At 33.3% G+C, this 17,961-nt stretch overlaps 1 protein-coding gene across 1 annotated transcript in view; it reads right to left on the bottom strand.

The window, feature by feature from the left end:
• The window catches only part of LOC127847658 (uncharacterized), a 138,960-nt gene extending 121,732 nt beyond the window's left edge, over positions 1-17,228 (bottom strand). The window contains 1 exon segment of the mRNA XM_052379713.1: positions 16,140-17,228. Coding sequence (XP_052235673.1) covers positions 16,140-16,863 — 724 coding nt within the window. The 5' untranslated portion in view covers positions 16,864-17,228.
• Between the last annotated feature and the right edge of the window lie 733 nt (positions 17,229-17,961).

Below are 17,961 nucleotides of genomic sequence, written 5' to 3'. Positions count from 1 at the left end.
TTCCAAATCGTGACGAATGTAAATGGTTACAAAATGGCATAACTACATTGTGTCACACCGGTCTTACTGACCTGTGTGAATGCGCGCTAAGCATTGTGGGTCACGGACTTTTTTCCATCATGGCGTTGGTAAAAATAATAAACACGGAAGTGAAAAATGGTAATTAATTATTATCAAAAACAGGCCCCATCAAACCGGGCCAGCTGTAATATATATATTTGGATGCAGTGTGTGCTTCAAAAGGAGCCACTTTTCATGTCAGTCTATTGTTTGTTAGAATCACTAAACACGTAACTTAGACTAACTAAACACGTTGCAAGACGGTATCTTCGAAATAGTAAATAAATCTAAATCATAAATAAATATTTATAATTGAATACCTGCTGTGAACATTACACGGAATCTTACATGTAGGCCTAATGTGTGAGAGGATTAATCGGGGATAAAATAAAATGGAGTTCGAAGGATCTAACATTTTGAGGAGGATGTCATGGTATCTTGGACATTTGGCACTTTCATATATTTATTTAGTAGATACTGAAAATGCTGAATGTGCTAATTGCAACATCAAAGACGAGCAGATGAGATTTTTACAGCTTTATTTTTCTTGACATAATATTGTATGTTTTCCATTTAATTTATATGCCAGTGTTTTTTTCACCATTTTGGGAATGGGGCCGGGTACCTTTAAAGTGGGAAATAACATGTTCTTTTGAGTAAATTTGGGAGATTGATATTGTTGCTTTTATGATTAATAATACTTTTGTAATAATAGTGATTTCACTATTTATATATATTTTAAGGTTCAACTTCTATAGCTTGACTTTGAGATAATTTACATGTTTATATAATTATTAAAATATTTTTTTTGTGTGTGTAAACCTTCCATTGGGAATTTTTAGGTTCCATTTGGGAAAAATATATACTTTTTTCCATAGGGAATGGGTCCTCTTACAGGACCCAAATTTGAATGATAAAAAACAATGTATGCTCAATTTTAGCTCGGCTGTTTTCGGGGAAAACCCTAGGTATTGTCATAGACAGCTCGTCGTCAGACGTCCGCGTCATGCTAAAACCTTTACATCGGCTATAAAATCAAAGTGCTTCCACCTATAACCTTGAAACTTCATATGTAAATGCACCTTGATTATTTCTACACTCCACACCCATTTTGGGGTCACTATATATATATATATATATATATATATATATATATATATATATATATATATATATATATATATATATATATATATATATATATATATATATAAGGTCAAAGATCACTTACCTATAAAAAAAAAACATTTCATTTATTCAAAACTGCACCGCAGCCTAGCTTGGCACCAATAATGTGGTGCTCTTGTTTATATATTATTTTAAAAATGTATTAATAACCAGAATAGTTGATGCATGTATGAATAAAAAGATACAGCCATGAACAGTGTGTTTTAATTTTTAATAAATATGCTTTGATTGCGTATATGCAAAACAATGAAGTCCATAAATTGTTTAATGATTTTTAAAATGTTGAATGTCACACCTTACGTACCAGTCTGTTTATGTACCGACACTTTATGTACCACTATCTGAAACTTTATTTACCATATTTATAATATATAGAGATAACTAAGTTAAAATGAATGTGTGTTATTGATGAAATGTATTTTGTGTGATAGTATTTATGAATCTAGACTTATATATTGGCCATAGATTTTATTTTTTGTCACATTGTCTAAGTGTCACTGGGTGTCTTAGTGTAATTTATTAGCCCAAGTACATGTAGTACTTAATAAATGATTTATTAGTCTTACCTGAAATTGAAGTAAATTATAAAAAATTCATCTTATTCTGACTAAGGATTATAAAGTCTAAAATGTTTGTATTATATTGTATAATTGAAATGTGATACTTTGAAGAGAAGAGAGAATGACCTTAATGTTCAAACTGTAAAAAGATCAAATTATTTCCTTCTTTAGACTTTAATCATGTTCAGAGAATGACCTTAATTCATTAGGACTGCTATGAATGAATGGACAATAACACCTATATTTTATGTAGGTGGTACGTAAAGTTTCAAAGTACCGGTAGTACATAAAAGGTCTGGTACATGTACATAAGGTGTTACACCCTAAACTGTTCATGGTATCAGTGTTTCAATAATTTAGTGTTTCTTATTATGTATTGGTTCGGTTGTTTTGTTTCAATTTCAAATTTGCATTTATTTTAAAGCATTTTCAGTCATTTTGTGAATTCATGTTTTTTTGTAATAAGGTGAATTATGTTGCACATGGCGTCAAATATTAATTCATTGTTGCTGTGGTGTAGAGAATGTTGTCTGCTGGGCGTGGGTTCGATCCATACTCTGGGAGAGTTCTCATTATCGTCTCCATGGACAACAAGTACTGGTGTACCAAGTAGTAGTAGTAGTAGTAGTGGTGGTGGTGGTTGCGGTGGTGGTGGTGGTGGTAGTAATAGTAGTAGTAGTAGTAGTAGCAGCAGTAGTAGTAGTAGTAGTAGTAGTAGTAGTAGTAGTAGTAGTAGTAGTAGTAGTAGTAGTAGTAGTAGTAGTAGTAGTAGTAGTAGTAGTAGAAGTAGTAGTAGCAGTAGCAGCAGCAGCAGCATAGTAGTAGTAGTATAGTAGTAGAAGTAATAATCCCCCCCACACCCCACAATAAATTTATAATGGTTTGATTTAAGTATAATCTTGGTTTATTATCAAAATGATTATTTTGCTTATGTAATATTATGTAATTAACTTTTTTTTATGAAGCAGCTTGTTTGTTGTTTTCTTTGGATTTTTCATTCATTATTTTTGTTAAACTGTTTAAGGATTGTATGTAAATCATTAGTAAGTGCACGTTTGTGTACTAGAGGAATACTAGAGGAATACATGGGATATTCTCAAAATCTTACAAATGTTGTTTTTAATATAATTAAATAGGACCAATTGATGAATTAATTCAGTTTGAGTAAACTTGGGCTGGGTTGTGGAACTATCGTTATTTGTTGTTTTTAATCCAATTAAATATGGTACTATGTAACTGTCAAAAAAAATATGCATTCATACGCATATAATCCAATTATTGGAATGTCACTGATATTTTCAATTTTACTAGTAGCTAATTAAGACTAATTAAAACAGAATTTGACTTTCCTTGCAAAGTATTTCATTATTAATAATATAATAATATAATAAGCTAATGTAATCAAAACATATTGATATTTTAATAATTTAACTCAATGATATTAATATTACTTAAACTTGCCCCAAAAAACTAGGGCAGGTAGATAGGAAGGATTGTTTTTGGAAAATCAACAGTGTTGTCAGTGTAAAATATTTGTAAAGCTTCTTCAACTTCAGTTTTACATTTTATGACCTGCAACATATTCTATGCTACTTTATTATACTATGGTAAGTCATTCAAGTGTTATTTATTTTCAACTATATAATGTGCTTATCTCATATAATTAATTACTACCCCATTTAAAGATGACACCTAATCTAAATTCATTAATTCAATAGTTATAATTGTTTTATTGTAACATACTATTCCACTAAAAATGACCATCATAGAACATCAATGCTGTGCTTTTACTAAATTGTTCATTGATCTAAATTCTTTGAAGAAAAAATCTATCAGGCACTTATAAAAAATTATATAATTAGGGTGTCAAAATTTAACAAACTGAACAAGTCAATTTGAACTTCTCTTGACATGCAAATGGAGCCACAAGAAATATCAAACTGTTCCAATACTAATCGGCAATATAGCTATGACATTTGTCTATTCAAAACATGCATCAGACACACCTTCTGAAACTTTTTAAGCGGTTTTAAAAACGCCATTTCATTGCAGACTTTCGTCAATAAAGGATACATGTTGTTATACAACCGAAAGTGAAAGTACAGTTTAAAAAAGTGAATAAAGAGCGAAATTGTTGAAAACTAACGAAAATTTTAATTGATACTAACGACCATAAGACTGAACAAAGTAATACTTAACTTTTTAATCATAACACGAATGTTTACTTATAAAGCAACTTCTTCATTCATCCGCGAACTTCTTTGTGTCGTAGTCATAAATGCCTCCAAATGGAGGTGTGCGATGCGTCTAAGTATAGAGGTGACAATAACGTTGTGACGACACCATCTATGTATAGTATTGATATAACTATGAAAATAAATACGTAGAATTACATTAATTCACGCATACCATTATGCAACCATCCGTTTTCTTTTCCGATTTGATATATTTACGGCATTCCATTTAATATTTTACAGACACAACACTCGTCCAGAATTTGCGCGAATCCATTAAATTCGATGCCACATTTAAACCGTTAGCTCTACTCGTCACGTTAATTTCTGGCTCAAAGTAAATAACTTTAATTTCAATTAACACATCTCTATTACTTTCAAACTCTACTTCATTAAATCCATAGAAAGGCAGGTCAGAATCAATGTCATAAATCAGAAAACATTCATCGTACTCCGCTATTTTTTTTACACCTTTACAAAGAATGAAAGTGCTTTATGCCCCACTTCCTGTTGAGAATATGTTAATTTCTATTTATAATTAACCAATGAAATTCTACATATCCTTAAACCAGGGCCTAATGAATTTGACCTCTCCCAGAACAGTAAACAAAGGAAATACAAAGTAGGTGTGAGATCACTTTCAACCAGAACAGAATTGTTTAACGAACGAAATTTTGTTTTAGTTTCTTAGAGGGTTTTTTCTCGTAAAACGGTCTTAGAAAAATTCACTCAAAACGGTGTCAGCAATATTCTTGGAAGAAAGCGTTAGAAAAACGTTTCTAAATAAAAAAAGTTACCATTTACTATATTAAATAGATATTTCGTCTGATTTTTGATCAGGTAAGGCTTCATAATGGTCAACCGTTCCATGTCGGAACTGTAGCTCTAACATAAGCATAGTTGCGTAACCGCAACTATGCTAAAACATAATCTTTCAGTACTAATTGGTTATTTCCTACTTCATTTTTGGCATGTTAATAAGAATAGAGTGCACGAATAGAGCATCTAGCAACCAAGACTGCAACGTTACTAGTGTTGCAGTTTTAAATATTTGCTTCTTTATTAGTGATTCTTTTACTATTTTGCATCTAAAATATTTTTATAGCAATAATGATTTTCTTCACTTTTTTAGGTATTATTCATTAATACTGGTATCAATATTTTACTACATAAAACATGTATGTAAACTCAGGTACACCTACAACACTAATTACCAGGTCAGTTCTGGATAATTGCTTATCGATGGGGGATCATTGTTTATCAATGGGTATCTGACACTTAAAGTAACCGAGGATTCAGGGTAACCGAGGATTCAGGTTAACCGAGGATTCAGGTTAACCGAGGATTCAGGTTAACCTGAGAGTTCGGGTAGGGGGTGAAGTATATAAACCTGAAGTTATATTGAAGAGGGAGATTTTTGGAAAGGATGTTTTTGTTGTTTTTGGAGCTTTTAGAATGTATCTAAACTTAACATATTTTTGACGTGGTGTATATATTTTAAATGTCTAATGTTTGACTTCTGTGGGAAATGCTGAATTAAAATGTGCGTATATTATGTAAATAAACTGTAGTTGTAGAAACAAATGACTTATTTAATTTCTACTAGCTCGGCTAGTGTACAAGTGACATGGAAATTTGTCCAAATGGACTGGTGGCAGCATCCATAAATAAGACCACAGGTTCTTGACTAAATTAAAATTTAGTTAAGATAATGTGTGCAAGGTTAAACTTTGATTGCTACCGTCGACGAAGTTTAAATTTTGCGACACTACAATGTCTGTTTTTGATCAACTGCAGTTCACGCTTCTGTATGTGTCATGGCCACGAAATGTTGCCTTATATAAAGCTACCAGTATTGCACATTGTAATATGTGTCGTGCTCTGTGAAAAGGGGGTTTTATGCATGTGCGCAAAGTGTCGTCAGATGATCCTGTTCAGTCCGCACACTTTACGCTGTTATGATATTTTTTGTTTAAAGAAAGTCTCTTCTTAGCAAAACTCTACTTGAGGCGGAAACTTTACGCACATGCTTTAAACCCCTTTTTCACAGAGAACGGATCATGTATATTTATTATACAATAAAACTTCGAATTACGGTATGCGTTCTTAAATAAAGTGCTCTTAAATAACCAGAAGCGCGTGGATTATCTGCTAAAGATGACGATTAAATCTTTTCGGGGGGGGGGGGGGCAGCTATTTTTACTACTGAATAGCTCATCATATCAACGGTGGGTTGAACCTAATCTCTTGAAACCTCAGCACACTCTAAGTTGGAGAGCTCCGCAGTCAACCATACAGACAATAAACGAATTAATCTCAAAGAAAATGCTTTATCATTTTGTACGTGTTTTATATTTGATGTTGTACACAGGTGCGTTTTGAAGTATATTTTCTGAAACTTCGTGTAAATAAGCAATTCTAATTACGATTAAAGTTAGATAATGAGAATTGCTCTTTGTCGTAGTCTTCAACAAAATAAAGGTTCATGTTTAATGTGAACATGGAGGTAACATTATTACAAATTATACAGCTATTAGGAAGCAAATGGAATAAAGTGTTACGAAATTAAATGTTGTTAATAAAGTCAATATACATAACTATGTCAACAATTTACGAACGCTATTTTAATCTCATCATTTATATTTGTTATCAAAAAATGATATGGCACTATACGCATTTTTAAATTAAGCGCCTCAATGCTTAAATGTACTTACTAAAGCGTTGGATTTGAGGTATTCATAAATAATAGGTATTATTAAAATGTCTTCTCGTGAGAATTAAAACTTATGGAAAATAGTGTTCATGTATACATTTGTTTGATGGAAACACAAATCAACAAAAAAGAAAATCTACATATGATTTTTAAAATAAATAGCTCTTATTCAAGATTATACCTTCGACATTTCTTTTACAATTACCGCGGAAAGTTTAAATGGACGCTACAAAATAACACAATATTTAAAACATACATTTCATCAACACGCGGACGATGCAAGTAAAACATTAAGCTAAATAACAAAAACAGATACAACGGTATCATTTTCATAGCTAAACATTCCATTACTTGTATTGTACACTGAAAAGACCTGTCACTTGTAACGTTAATCCCTGACAGTTTTTAAGAGAACCTGAAACGAACTGTTTAAGGGTCAATGGCATGGCCCTACGCCTGTCCGGTACACCTGGTTTCGAAAAAAAATCTGATTTGTTTCGCAGATATCTGGCAAACGACGCTCAATTAATTTATCTTTGGATACTTGATGATATCGGTACTAACTCTTAACCCATTTATGCATAGTGGACTCTCCCATCCTTCTAAATTGGATCAATTTATTTACAAAATTAGGGATGTCTAGTATATTTATATATTTAGAATATTTCTTACAGAACAAAATTCTTTAAGCAAACAGCGCAGACCCTGATGAGACGCATCATGCGGCGTCTCATCTGAGTCTACGCTGTTTGCAAAGGCCTTTTATCAAGACGCTAGGCATAAATGGGTTAAAAGTAATCAGTTGAAAGAAGCCATATACAGATTGCTTTCTCGAGCAACGTTAACGAATATAATTGTATGGCAGCCACCAAAAACAAAAACACCACACCACATCTTAACAAATAACAATGACCTGCAAACTTGAATCTGACAATATGAAATGAACAAATGCTTCAAGTGTTATCACAAACTTTTTATGTTGTGTCTTTCTATCAAAGCTAACTCTTATGATTGTGTTCTCGTATAGTATAATCGCTTAAGTATGATATAAATATAAATATGAGCCAAGTTCACACATGTTACTTAATATTATTACATGTTTCTGAGTTCGATAGACAAAAAGCTTCAATATATTTTGGTATTACTTTCACTTCAATACAGTCATGTTCAAAACATACAGAATTTACATATAATTTAATTATATATCCGATGATATGTATAGGCATATATTGTAATTCTTAAAGCATAACGGACGTAAAACTGAACATGAAGGCCAAACGCTTTAATGGGCTCACCTGAGACAACACGGAACTTAACTGTTCTGAGCCTGTTGTGTTCACAATGTTAAATAAAATACGTATAAGGAAAACGAGACCAACACCTCGGAGTCGTTTTTTTTATATTTCGATCCCATGTTGCCTGTAAAGTGTTCAAAAAGGTTTTCTTTAATCGATACACATGTTCTAATCAAGTTTCATGAAGATATGGCTGTAGATGGGGCTTTTAGATGTTTCACAAGTTTTTTTTTTAAATCGAACCTAGTGACCTAGTTTTTTTTATCACAATTGATTTACCTTTGATCTCGCCGAAATATGATTGGGAAACATGTCCTGACTCTGTTTCATGACGACTGGATATTTACTGTTGCTTCTAGTGTGTTCATATATACTTATTATTTTTCACGACCGTGTTACAACTAATAGACCCAAATTGACAAAGTTTCGAACTCGGTCGAGATTTAATTTGCACAAGTGTAACTACCAAGTTTCATGAACCTTGGGAAGATGATCAAGCTTCAAGCGCGGTCGAGCTATCACCTGCACACTTTTCTGACCGAGTGTCACGACATTTGGGATATAAGTGTGACCTTTAGATTGTTCACACGTTTTTTTTCCTCTATTTTGACATAGTTTCCTAGTGTTTGAACCCATGTTATCCAGTTTCGAACTGATATATCATTGTTACAAATGCTCTGACCGCGTGTTGGTCGGTCTCAAAGCAATTCTTGAAGACTCTTAACGCACAACCCACAACTTGCAAAATAATCAAAGCGCTGAAAGCACTGAATTTGTTCGTTGTTGTATAATCTTAACCGCAACTCAGTTTTCAAAATTATGTTATAGCTTTTTATATCGCAAGTTTGAAATGATCACAACCCATTCAAATTTATAAAGAGTGTGTCTTAATACGCAGGTCGAGATGTGTGGTTTTTGTTTCAAATCATTGATACAGCGAATCAGTGTGCACAGGCTAATCTTATTTGACATGCATTAATCACCAGAGAAGTAGTATAAAAGGGCCACAAACTCACAAAATGTCTACGTTTCAGTTGTACACTGGTGTGTAAACAGCAGAAAACAAAAATGATTATTTTCATAATATTTAAGTTTGTGTTTAATATTTTCCAATGAAATTTGGCATACATATACTTTAGTATACAAACAATATGTATGTGTAATTTGGTGGTTGAAAGTTATATAGATATTGACTTACAGAAAAAGTTTGTTATTGTCTGCTTGAAATTCAAATTTCCCTGTAAATGCTAAGCACCACCCACTTGAAAGGTTATGAACTTCTCTCAGCCAGTAGCTAGCGAATGACTCAAATCAAGTTTACATGTAAATACAGATTCAACACTATACAAAATGCTGTCTGCTCAAACACGTGTTTATATTAATAAACACTCTAATGTTAGCAGCAAATCACTGGAAGATAAACCCAGCCTACTAGTTAATGTTGGTTAATATTTTACCACCGCAAAATCAAGCAAGTGAGATCCGGCTTTTAAGCCCTGTTTTCCCTGAAAGCAGCCAATATGTACAGATTTCAATGATATACACTAGACTGGCCAACGTTGTCTTACTACAAGTTGTTAAATACACTCTATGTGCTGTATCAGTGAGAACAGGTAGATGCGGTGATTAAAGCAGACGCTTTTAGCATAATCGTCTGCTAAAGTTTATTGGAGTTATCCACACAGGCAGTCACGAGTTACGGTTCCTGCCGTACCTAAGCCCATACTGATCTATACTGATTTGCAAAATTGCGTCTGCATTATTTGTGAGCTTCACTCACAAATAAAAAACGACGAACAAAAGACAATCACAAGCATTCACCATGGATCGCTGAATGGTCGATCGATATTTAAATAAGAATCTGATTGACAGTTGGTGAGATATCAATTGTCATTAGTAAAGATAGTTAAAAAGCACGCAACACTAGGCAGCTTTCCAGAAATTAGAGTTCGCAGTATGGAAACATTAATTGAGTTGGTTTTATGGGAAAATTTTGGGCAAACATTCGTAGGAATTTCTTAACGTACCTTTTCTTTCTTTCATAATCTGGTCTACAATTAAATATAACATCATATCACATGAATATCAACTTGTTTATCATTCAAAGTGTCACCAAAATATATAAATCGACCTTTTCTGTTTTTCAATAGATGATAAAAAACACATGTATTTTAGTTATGTGTGTTTGTTTAACTCGTAAAGGCCCGAGCTTTAAATGATGTTTGTGTTTGGTGTTGTGTTCCATTAATATGCAAATGGTTAGGTAATTATTCACTTTCCTGAAATTAAAAAAAAAACAACGGAATTGTCTCCGATAATGTTTCTAGAGTTTAATAGCAGTAAGGGTTTCGAACCTATTAAATATGTCTAATGAAATTGATGCAGTTCAGAATTTGTTCTTGTTTTGTGTGTTAGACTTTCTTGAAATAAATTCATGTATAGCCCCGCACTTAATGAATTTATTTTTAAAATTTCGACGGGTTCTTAAGTACCGGTAGTCTCTCGCACGTTGAGGATGGTCGATACAAGATACCAGCAAATTACACGAGGCGTATTTACCGTGAAATGACCTGCAAACATTGGCAGCGACGCTTGCTGGGCATGCACAAACAATTTCTCTGGTTACCTCTGAGTTATGGTTAGCTTCAGATCTATAATCATTACGTATGTACATAGGGCAACATGAGTAATATCTGGTGTTAAAAGAAAGAAATCGTTATGTTTGTTACTGATTAATGATCGGGAATTAATGCAATATCTCTGATACACTTATATATAATCACACATGTATTTATTTATTTAATTTGTGTTATCTAAGTGTTTGGTAATATGCTGAAAGTATGATTTTTGTTAAAATAAAATTACTGATAACTTGAACTAGTCCTGATAAGTACCGCTAAGTAAGAATAGCTTATGGTGAAAAATATGAGATAGTTACCCCAAGCTGTTTACACATTTCTTCGAGATTTGCAATAATAAACAAAGAGAATACTAATAATTATGTTAGTGTGATTGTGTATTTAAATTTATCCCATGAGTGAAGAAATGTTTACATGGCGAGGCTTGCCGAGCCTTGTAAGCCTTTCTGAGACGATTGGGATACATTTTAGTACACAATCACACTAACATAGTATTCTCTATGTTTATTATTGCAAATCTCGAAGAAATGTGTAAAAATAGCACATAGTAATATGAGCTTCCTCTTTACATGACTAGGTGTGGAATAAACGTAAATGTGGATTTACCTTATCTTTTCTGTAAGGGTCCTATTATGTTCTATACAATCATTTAGCTGTAGTATAAAATACATTTGAACATCGTACGTACGCCGAGAGACAGATCACTATAATAATAATACATACAGGTTACGATGTTTCTTGGCGCTGCCAAGATGTAGTAATTGCGCAATAAACCTTACGTATTATCTTATTACAGGAGTGCGAGCTCCGCCAAGTATCGGAATCATAAACATTTGAGAGCTGTCAAAGCGCGATCGGCTTTATGTTACAGTCAATTATGTCTAGTATATTAGCATAACCTTTGAACTACAACAATAACACGAAATATCGCTATAGTATTGTCAATTAGGGCAACGCACAGCACGTTGCAATTGAAACTGTCATACTTTATACTCAACTCACGTTATTTGGAACATTTCCGTTATAGTTAACCAACGTATTTGTCACCTCACGATTGCCGATTGGAATAACGAATCAGCCAAATTTTAACCTCAAGACAAGATTAATGCGAGTGTGTTTGCAATGTTTGTATATGTTCCAGTAAAAACAAAATTGTTACACTATATTTCAGAATCGTAAAAACAACAGAGCTAATATGTTCTAAATAATATTTTTTCATATCGAGTAAAAGGCTAGATATCTAATACAAATGTAGAAGACTTATAAAAACACACACGTGTTTATATTAAATTGTGTTTTCGTTATAATGTTGCTTCAGTGTACATTAAAATCATAACGTAAATGAGGTAACTTCAATTGCATGAATGGTGTATTCTTTATATGGGAAGAGTAAAGGCCTTAATCGGTATATACTGGCTGCAAAAACGACATGTTTCAATTAATATAATAGAATGCTTTATTAATAATATAGTTAATATTTTATTTTGTTTTTGTTATGACATGCCTTCCGAAAATATAACATTTCCGAAACCAATTACTCATCTCAGACTCATCTGAAAAAGTTCTAACGATTATTTGAGCTTAGCAAAAAAAATCTTGTCATGGAGTACTAAACTAAGAATATACATTTAAATAATGTTATACATAATGTTAACGAGCAAACTTCGACAGGTAATCATGTCCTCGATGCGAAGGATTTTTGATCGTTTTACCTGTTAATTGATTGCATAGAATCTTCAAAGTCATGCAGTGCATGCCACTGTGTGTTTCGTTAATACTTAATCATTGTTGCAAAAATAGAAATCATACATTCCCAGACACTAGGACGGAAACTTATATAACGCTTGTAGAAACACTATTTGAGTAATCTTCACTTTTACATGTAATTTCGTTTTTTTACGTTTGATTGTATTTATCCGGATTTAGTATTTTACCATTGTATCGGCATTTGTCATTTAGTGCAGTTTATAATATATTTAACATGCGATTCTCTAAAATATGTCTGTTTTGTGCCAAACACGCGTTCAGAGCAGGATTTTGGTTTTCTGCATACTCGAATATAATACGTGATGTACATACGTGGCAATAGGTCGAATAGATTCAGGTGTGAATGTTAGCAATTATTGCCTATTTATTTGGATATAATACTAGTTCATGACAACGCGATCATAATGTGAGTCTCTCAGGATCGAGAATGCCATACATAACACACCATTAGTATTTTCACATAAGCAGTTGGTTTGCGAACTGCAAAGTATGAGTTAACAATTTGAACACTATATTTACACACCGTAAATCTGGACTAAAGGTTTAAAATATTCTCATAGGTTATAAAGCAGTTATCATAATTCCTTAATAAAAACTTGAAATATCAAGAATGAACAGTAAACGTTTGATGCAGCTGTTGTTAAAAGGAACGTCTAACAAAACAAACATAAAGAAAGATATTTATAAGAATTTAACCGGATTTTGTATATTTGAATTATTAGAATCAAAGATTGCACTTGACGTTGACATATCAGCCAGGAACAAACTATCGTGATAGACGGATTGTGAGGCAAAGTTTCAAATCTGTTTTGTTTTTTGTTGTCTATGTTGAATTCGAAGAATGCATTTTATAAACAGTAGTCGGAGATATTTGCGATTGCATTCGCATGTCGGCGGGCTCTTATGTCTGAAGCGTGCTATCACTGAAATATTCTGTGAATGGTTTGTAAGGCTTATATTGACTAAAGAATTCTTAAAGGTTTGTTGCTATGTATAACGTTTTAACGTCATGACACCGACAGTAATGACGATAAGAATAACTAAAGGTGTTATCGAAAGATGTTTGATATAGATCTACCATTTCAACATAAAATGATTAACATTCCAATAAGTTATATTATCGGAAAAAATACATCATACTTCGTAATAATCGAAGGTAGACACGCATAATCCTTACATATACAACAACTCATGTATTGTTTTATATCAAGAAGCTCTAAATGTGTTGATACATACACATATATTTTGAGAATTCCATATTGTGATGCTTATTAAATGAATTAAATTACACTTCGAATTAAAGTCTCTAAACTAACCCGAAGCGTGTGTATTTTATTATCTGCTACCGTTGTATGTTATCTTTTCTGCGAGACTGCATTTGTAACTACTGAATAGCTTATCTTATCAACGATGGGCTGAACCTAATCTCTGTAAACCTCATCACACTAATTTGGATAGCTCCACGGTAATCCATACAGACAAGCAACACAATCATTTCAAAGAAAATGCGTTATCATCATATTCGTGGTTTATGTTTTGATGTAGTACACTCAGTGAAGTATTTAGAATTTTGAAAACTTCTTGTAAATAAGCAAAACAAAAAAAAACAGCAACAACGTAAGATTCTAAGAATGTCTGGCTTTTGTATTCTTAAACAAAATACATGGTCTTGTAAAATGCATATAGTGGGACTGCTCCTATATAAGCTGTACAGCTCGAACGCACTTAATGGAATGAGGAATTGCACTAAATTTAAATTTAATTCTGCGATGAGTTGTTTAGAGATTCTTACATTGAAAATGCATTGTTTATTTAAACTGCATGCATACTAATTAACATTACCAGCTTAAGTGAGACTTACATACGCAATGTACATTATTAACAACGCAATTTATTAAATTTCAATATTTATGTTCAGTATTTAAGCTGATTACTTCTTAATTTCATAAATGTATATCAAGATACGTGTGGCACTTTTCAACGTACTTAAGATCAATAAGATAAATAAATTTAGTTAGTAATTTTATTTTCAAGTATTTCTTTATACAACACAATGCGATAAACGTTGTAGTATAAAGCATACTATAAAGTGTTTTTTTAACTGTTCTGTTTACACTAGTATTAAACGTACCGGAATACAAGTGAATGTAAAACTAAATCTTTGACCGAATAAGCTTTACCCATGATTCGTGACCATAGTGCACATACTTATGTATCAGCGCATTTTTAAAAACATCCAAATATCTAACTTTTTATGTGGTGCGATACAATTTGTATGTTTAGCATATGCACAATCAGAATGTCTGGGCGTTAACTGTTTTATTTCAAAGACAAAATTATAAGCATGATTGACGGACCATCTATCACTGCCATGGAAAGAAGGGTCTCTCCGCGAAACACTCTTAGGTTAAAGGCTAATAACTTCCTAGTCTAAATCAAGTTCTAAAACGATTTACTGTTTCGCTTGAAACTATTATCGCAAGGCTATAATAGGTAAAGCAGAGTGATTATTTGAGAAGCGTTCTGAGAAAACGGGGCTTAATGTGTGTGTGTAAACTGTCATCACAGATTAGCCTGTGCAGTGCGCACATGCTAATCAGGGACGACACTTGCCGCTTTTATGGTTTTTTCGTTTAAAGGAAGTCTCTTCTACACGAAAATCTAGTTAAGGCGGAAAGTGTCGTACCTGATTAGCTTGTGCGGACTGCACAGGCTAATCTGGGATGACACTTTACGCACATGCATTAAATCCAATTTTCTCAGAACGCGACTCATTTCGTTAGAAGAAGTGTTCACTGAAATAATAATGAGTAAGAGCTAATGATAGTTTGTTACAAATAATTTCATACGTCAAAGTTGTACGAAAGATACGTTCATATCATCATTTATATTTGTTTTCCTGAACAAGATGGAGCAATAGCAACTCTTTATTAAATGGCTCATGGCATTATTTAAACAAATATATATGTTATACACATGTTATACTAATGAACACTAATATGTGGAAACAGTTTTAATTGGTCATAAACACAATATACGCATCATTTTAAGAAATCAATTTGGGGGCCACAATTCAAGAGGTCACTTTTTTCATTTACCGGCGTTTTTTTGCAAGGTAATTTTTGTTTTATTTTCTTAAGCTTAGATTAAACCTATTTATTTTAGCTCGATTGCATAGAAAGCCTTAGGCTTATTTGAAACGTTTTCGAGTCCGTTTCCTGGGACTAGAACCCGTACTTGGTGTCTATGGGTGTTTATTTCCTTTTTTGACCACATAACGATATGTAACTTTTTTTAAACGTGTTCAAAATAATATTTATGTGGCATCTTAATGAAACACAAAATGTTATTCTTTAATTATATGGCTTATGGAAAAACCATAAACAAAATTCACTTACGATGTTTCTGATATACTAAATGTTACATACATAATAAGACACATGTATATAATGTATTTGCGCCGCGTTCTGTGAAAACTGGGCTTTATACATATCGGTAAATTTCCGCCTTAACTGGATTTTCGCTTTTCAGACACTTCCTTTCATACGAAAATGAAACAAAGGCGGAAATAGTCGTGCCTTATAAGCTTGTTTGGACTGCACAGGCTAATATGGGACGACACTTTACGCACATCTATTGAGCCCCTTTTTTTCCAGACAGCGTCTCATGCATTACTTGCTTACCATGTTCGCAGCTGAAACCCTGGCACTGGCAGCCGTGTCGCTCGTCCCCGCTGATACAAAGACACGCGCCACAGTTGTTAGTGACGTCACACGCTTCCTGCGGTTCACGTGATAAAGAAATGCCCTCGATCATCCGCACGCGCTGGGGCTGACACGTGCAGTTCTCGTAAATGACGTTACGTACTTCACCCACAAACCGTGTCTCGAAGAACGCGGACGTCAGCGAAAGCTTGCTCAGGCGGGATATGTTGGCGTATGTCTGCGGAAGTCCTCCAAAGAACACGTAATTATTAGTGCTGACGTCGCCAAAGTTGAAATCCGACCCGAAGGCAACTCGACTATCATGGAAATGATCCACGTAAAATAACGTCTCCATACGGTTACGTCGTACCTCCACTCTGTGCCAATTAAAATCGCCTATACGTTGCCCGACGATTATCTCGATCGGGTTGTCTTTTCCGTCGACGAAGTTCATGCGCAGTCGGACACTTCCGTTCACGATCATTATTTCCAGGAAATCATTAACGCCGTTATCGTCTGTGTACATGAGCAGCGCTGAAGGAAACCGGGTCCGGAACTCGAAACTGATCGAAGCGTTTTTGCAGGCGTTCCATTTCGGGAATCGGGCGTAGGTGTTTGAACTTTGAAGAAAGTTTAGGGCCCACGTTACGTCAAGAATTAGGAATGTGATGATCAGAATAAGCGTGAAAGTTTTTGACGTCATTGTCAAAAATGTATCGGCCGTAAAAACCGTTATAATGTTTATAATATTTGATGACTTAATGTTAACTATTAGCACTCCAACAATCATTCGAACACTCGCGTACTTTTATATCCATGTTGTTAAAATTAAACTCCACATCGTCACATGTAACTGTCAAAATTTAATAATAAATACGAATCCAAATCAAATGTTTTCAAACAGAAACTATTGTTTTATTGTGTTTATGTGTAAGATAATGAAATGGATGTGAAAAAAACTCCGCTAAAGGATATACAAGGTTTTGTAGTATTGATTTATATTCCACATTCACCCTTGATACGAGCGATAATGAAAAATAGCAACAAATATCCGAAATAATGCACACCAATATTTTCGGAGTTGATGTCAGCGACTTATAAATGCCCGAACAGTACTAACTAAAACCAGTATTTACAAATTATTTTAGGAATTCACTGCTCTTCAAAACATCTTCGAACCCTTATTTGTGCACTTCCCCAGTTTCCCCTAATCAGTACTTCGAGAGTCAATAGAGGCACTGTGTAGCTCACAGAGATATTATTCAGATTTAACAACCATTAAGATGTTTGGTCAAGTATTATAAATGCTTTCACTCATAGCTATGCGACTACTCACGAAATGTACTAGTCAATTTGAGCAAGAATATTGTAATGACGCAAATAAAATCCGGCGAATGTATATTCTTATACCTAAATGTTATGTTTCATTACACTTTTAGTTAAATTTTTATCTTCGATCTTTATAATTTTGCCATACATGTATGATTTATAATTATACGATTATGTCATCACCTATGTTTGAATTAATGGGCGAAAAACATAAGTTTTGAATATCAAGTACACATATAAATTAAAAACTTATAACATTCCTTAAAATTGTGAAGATAAACTTATTATTTTTAAGAACGATATTTACACGTCTCGTGTGCCACTAGCATGTTGTGCACGATCAAAAGTCATCTAGATAAAACACTTGACGTATTATTAATATTCGAGTTATGTAGTAAATACCTTTACACAACTTAAGTATCGTCGCAAATAATCGAATTCCAACATGCAAAACCAGTAAATAGATATATCT

The sequence above is a fragment of the Dreissena polymorpha genome, chromosome 10 (assembly GCF_020536995.1).
Source record: "Dreissena polymorpha isolate Duluth1 chromosome 10, UMN_Dpol_1.0, whole genome shotgun sequence".
In the NCBI taxonomy this organism is placed as follows: domain Eukaryota; kingdom Metazoa; phylum Mollusca; class Bivalvia; order Myida; family Dreissenidae; genus Dreissena; species Dreissena polymorpha.
Note: the sequence above shows the minus strand (reverse complement) of the source record. Positions and strands in the feature narration are given on the sequence as shown.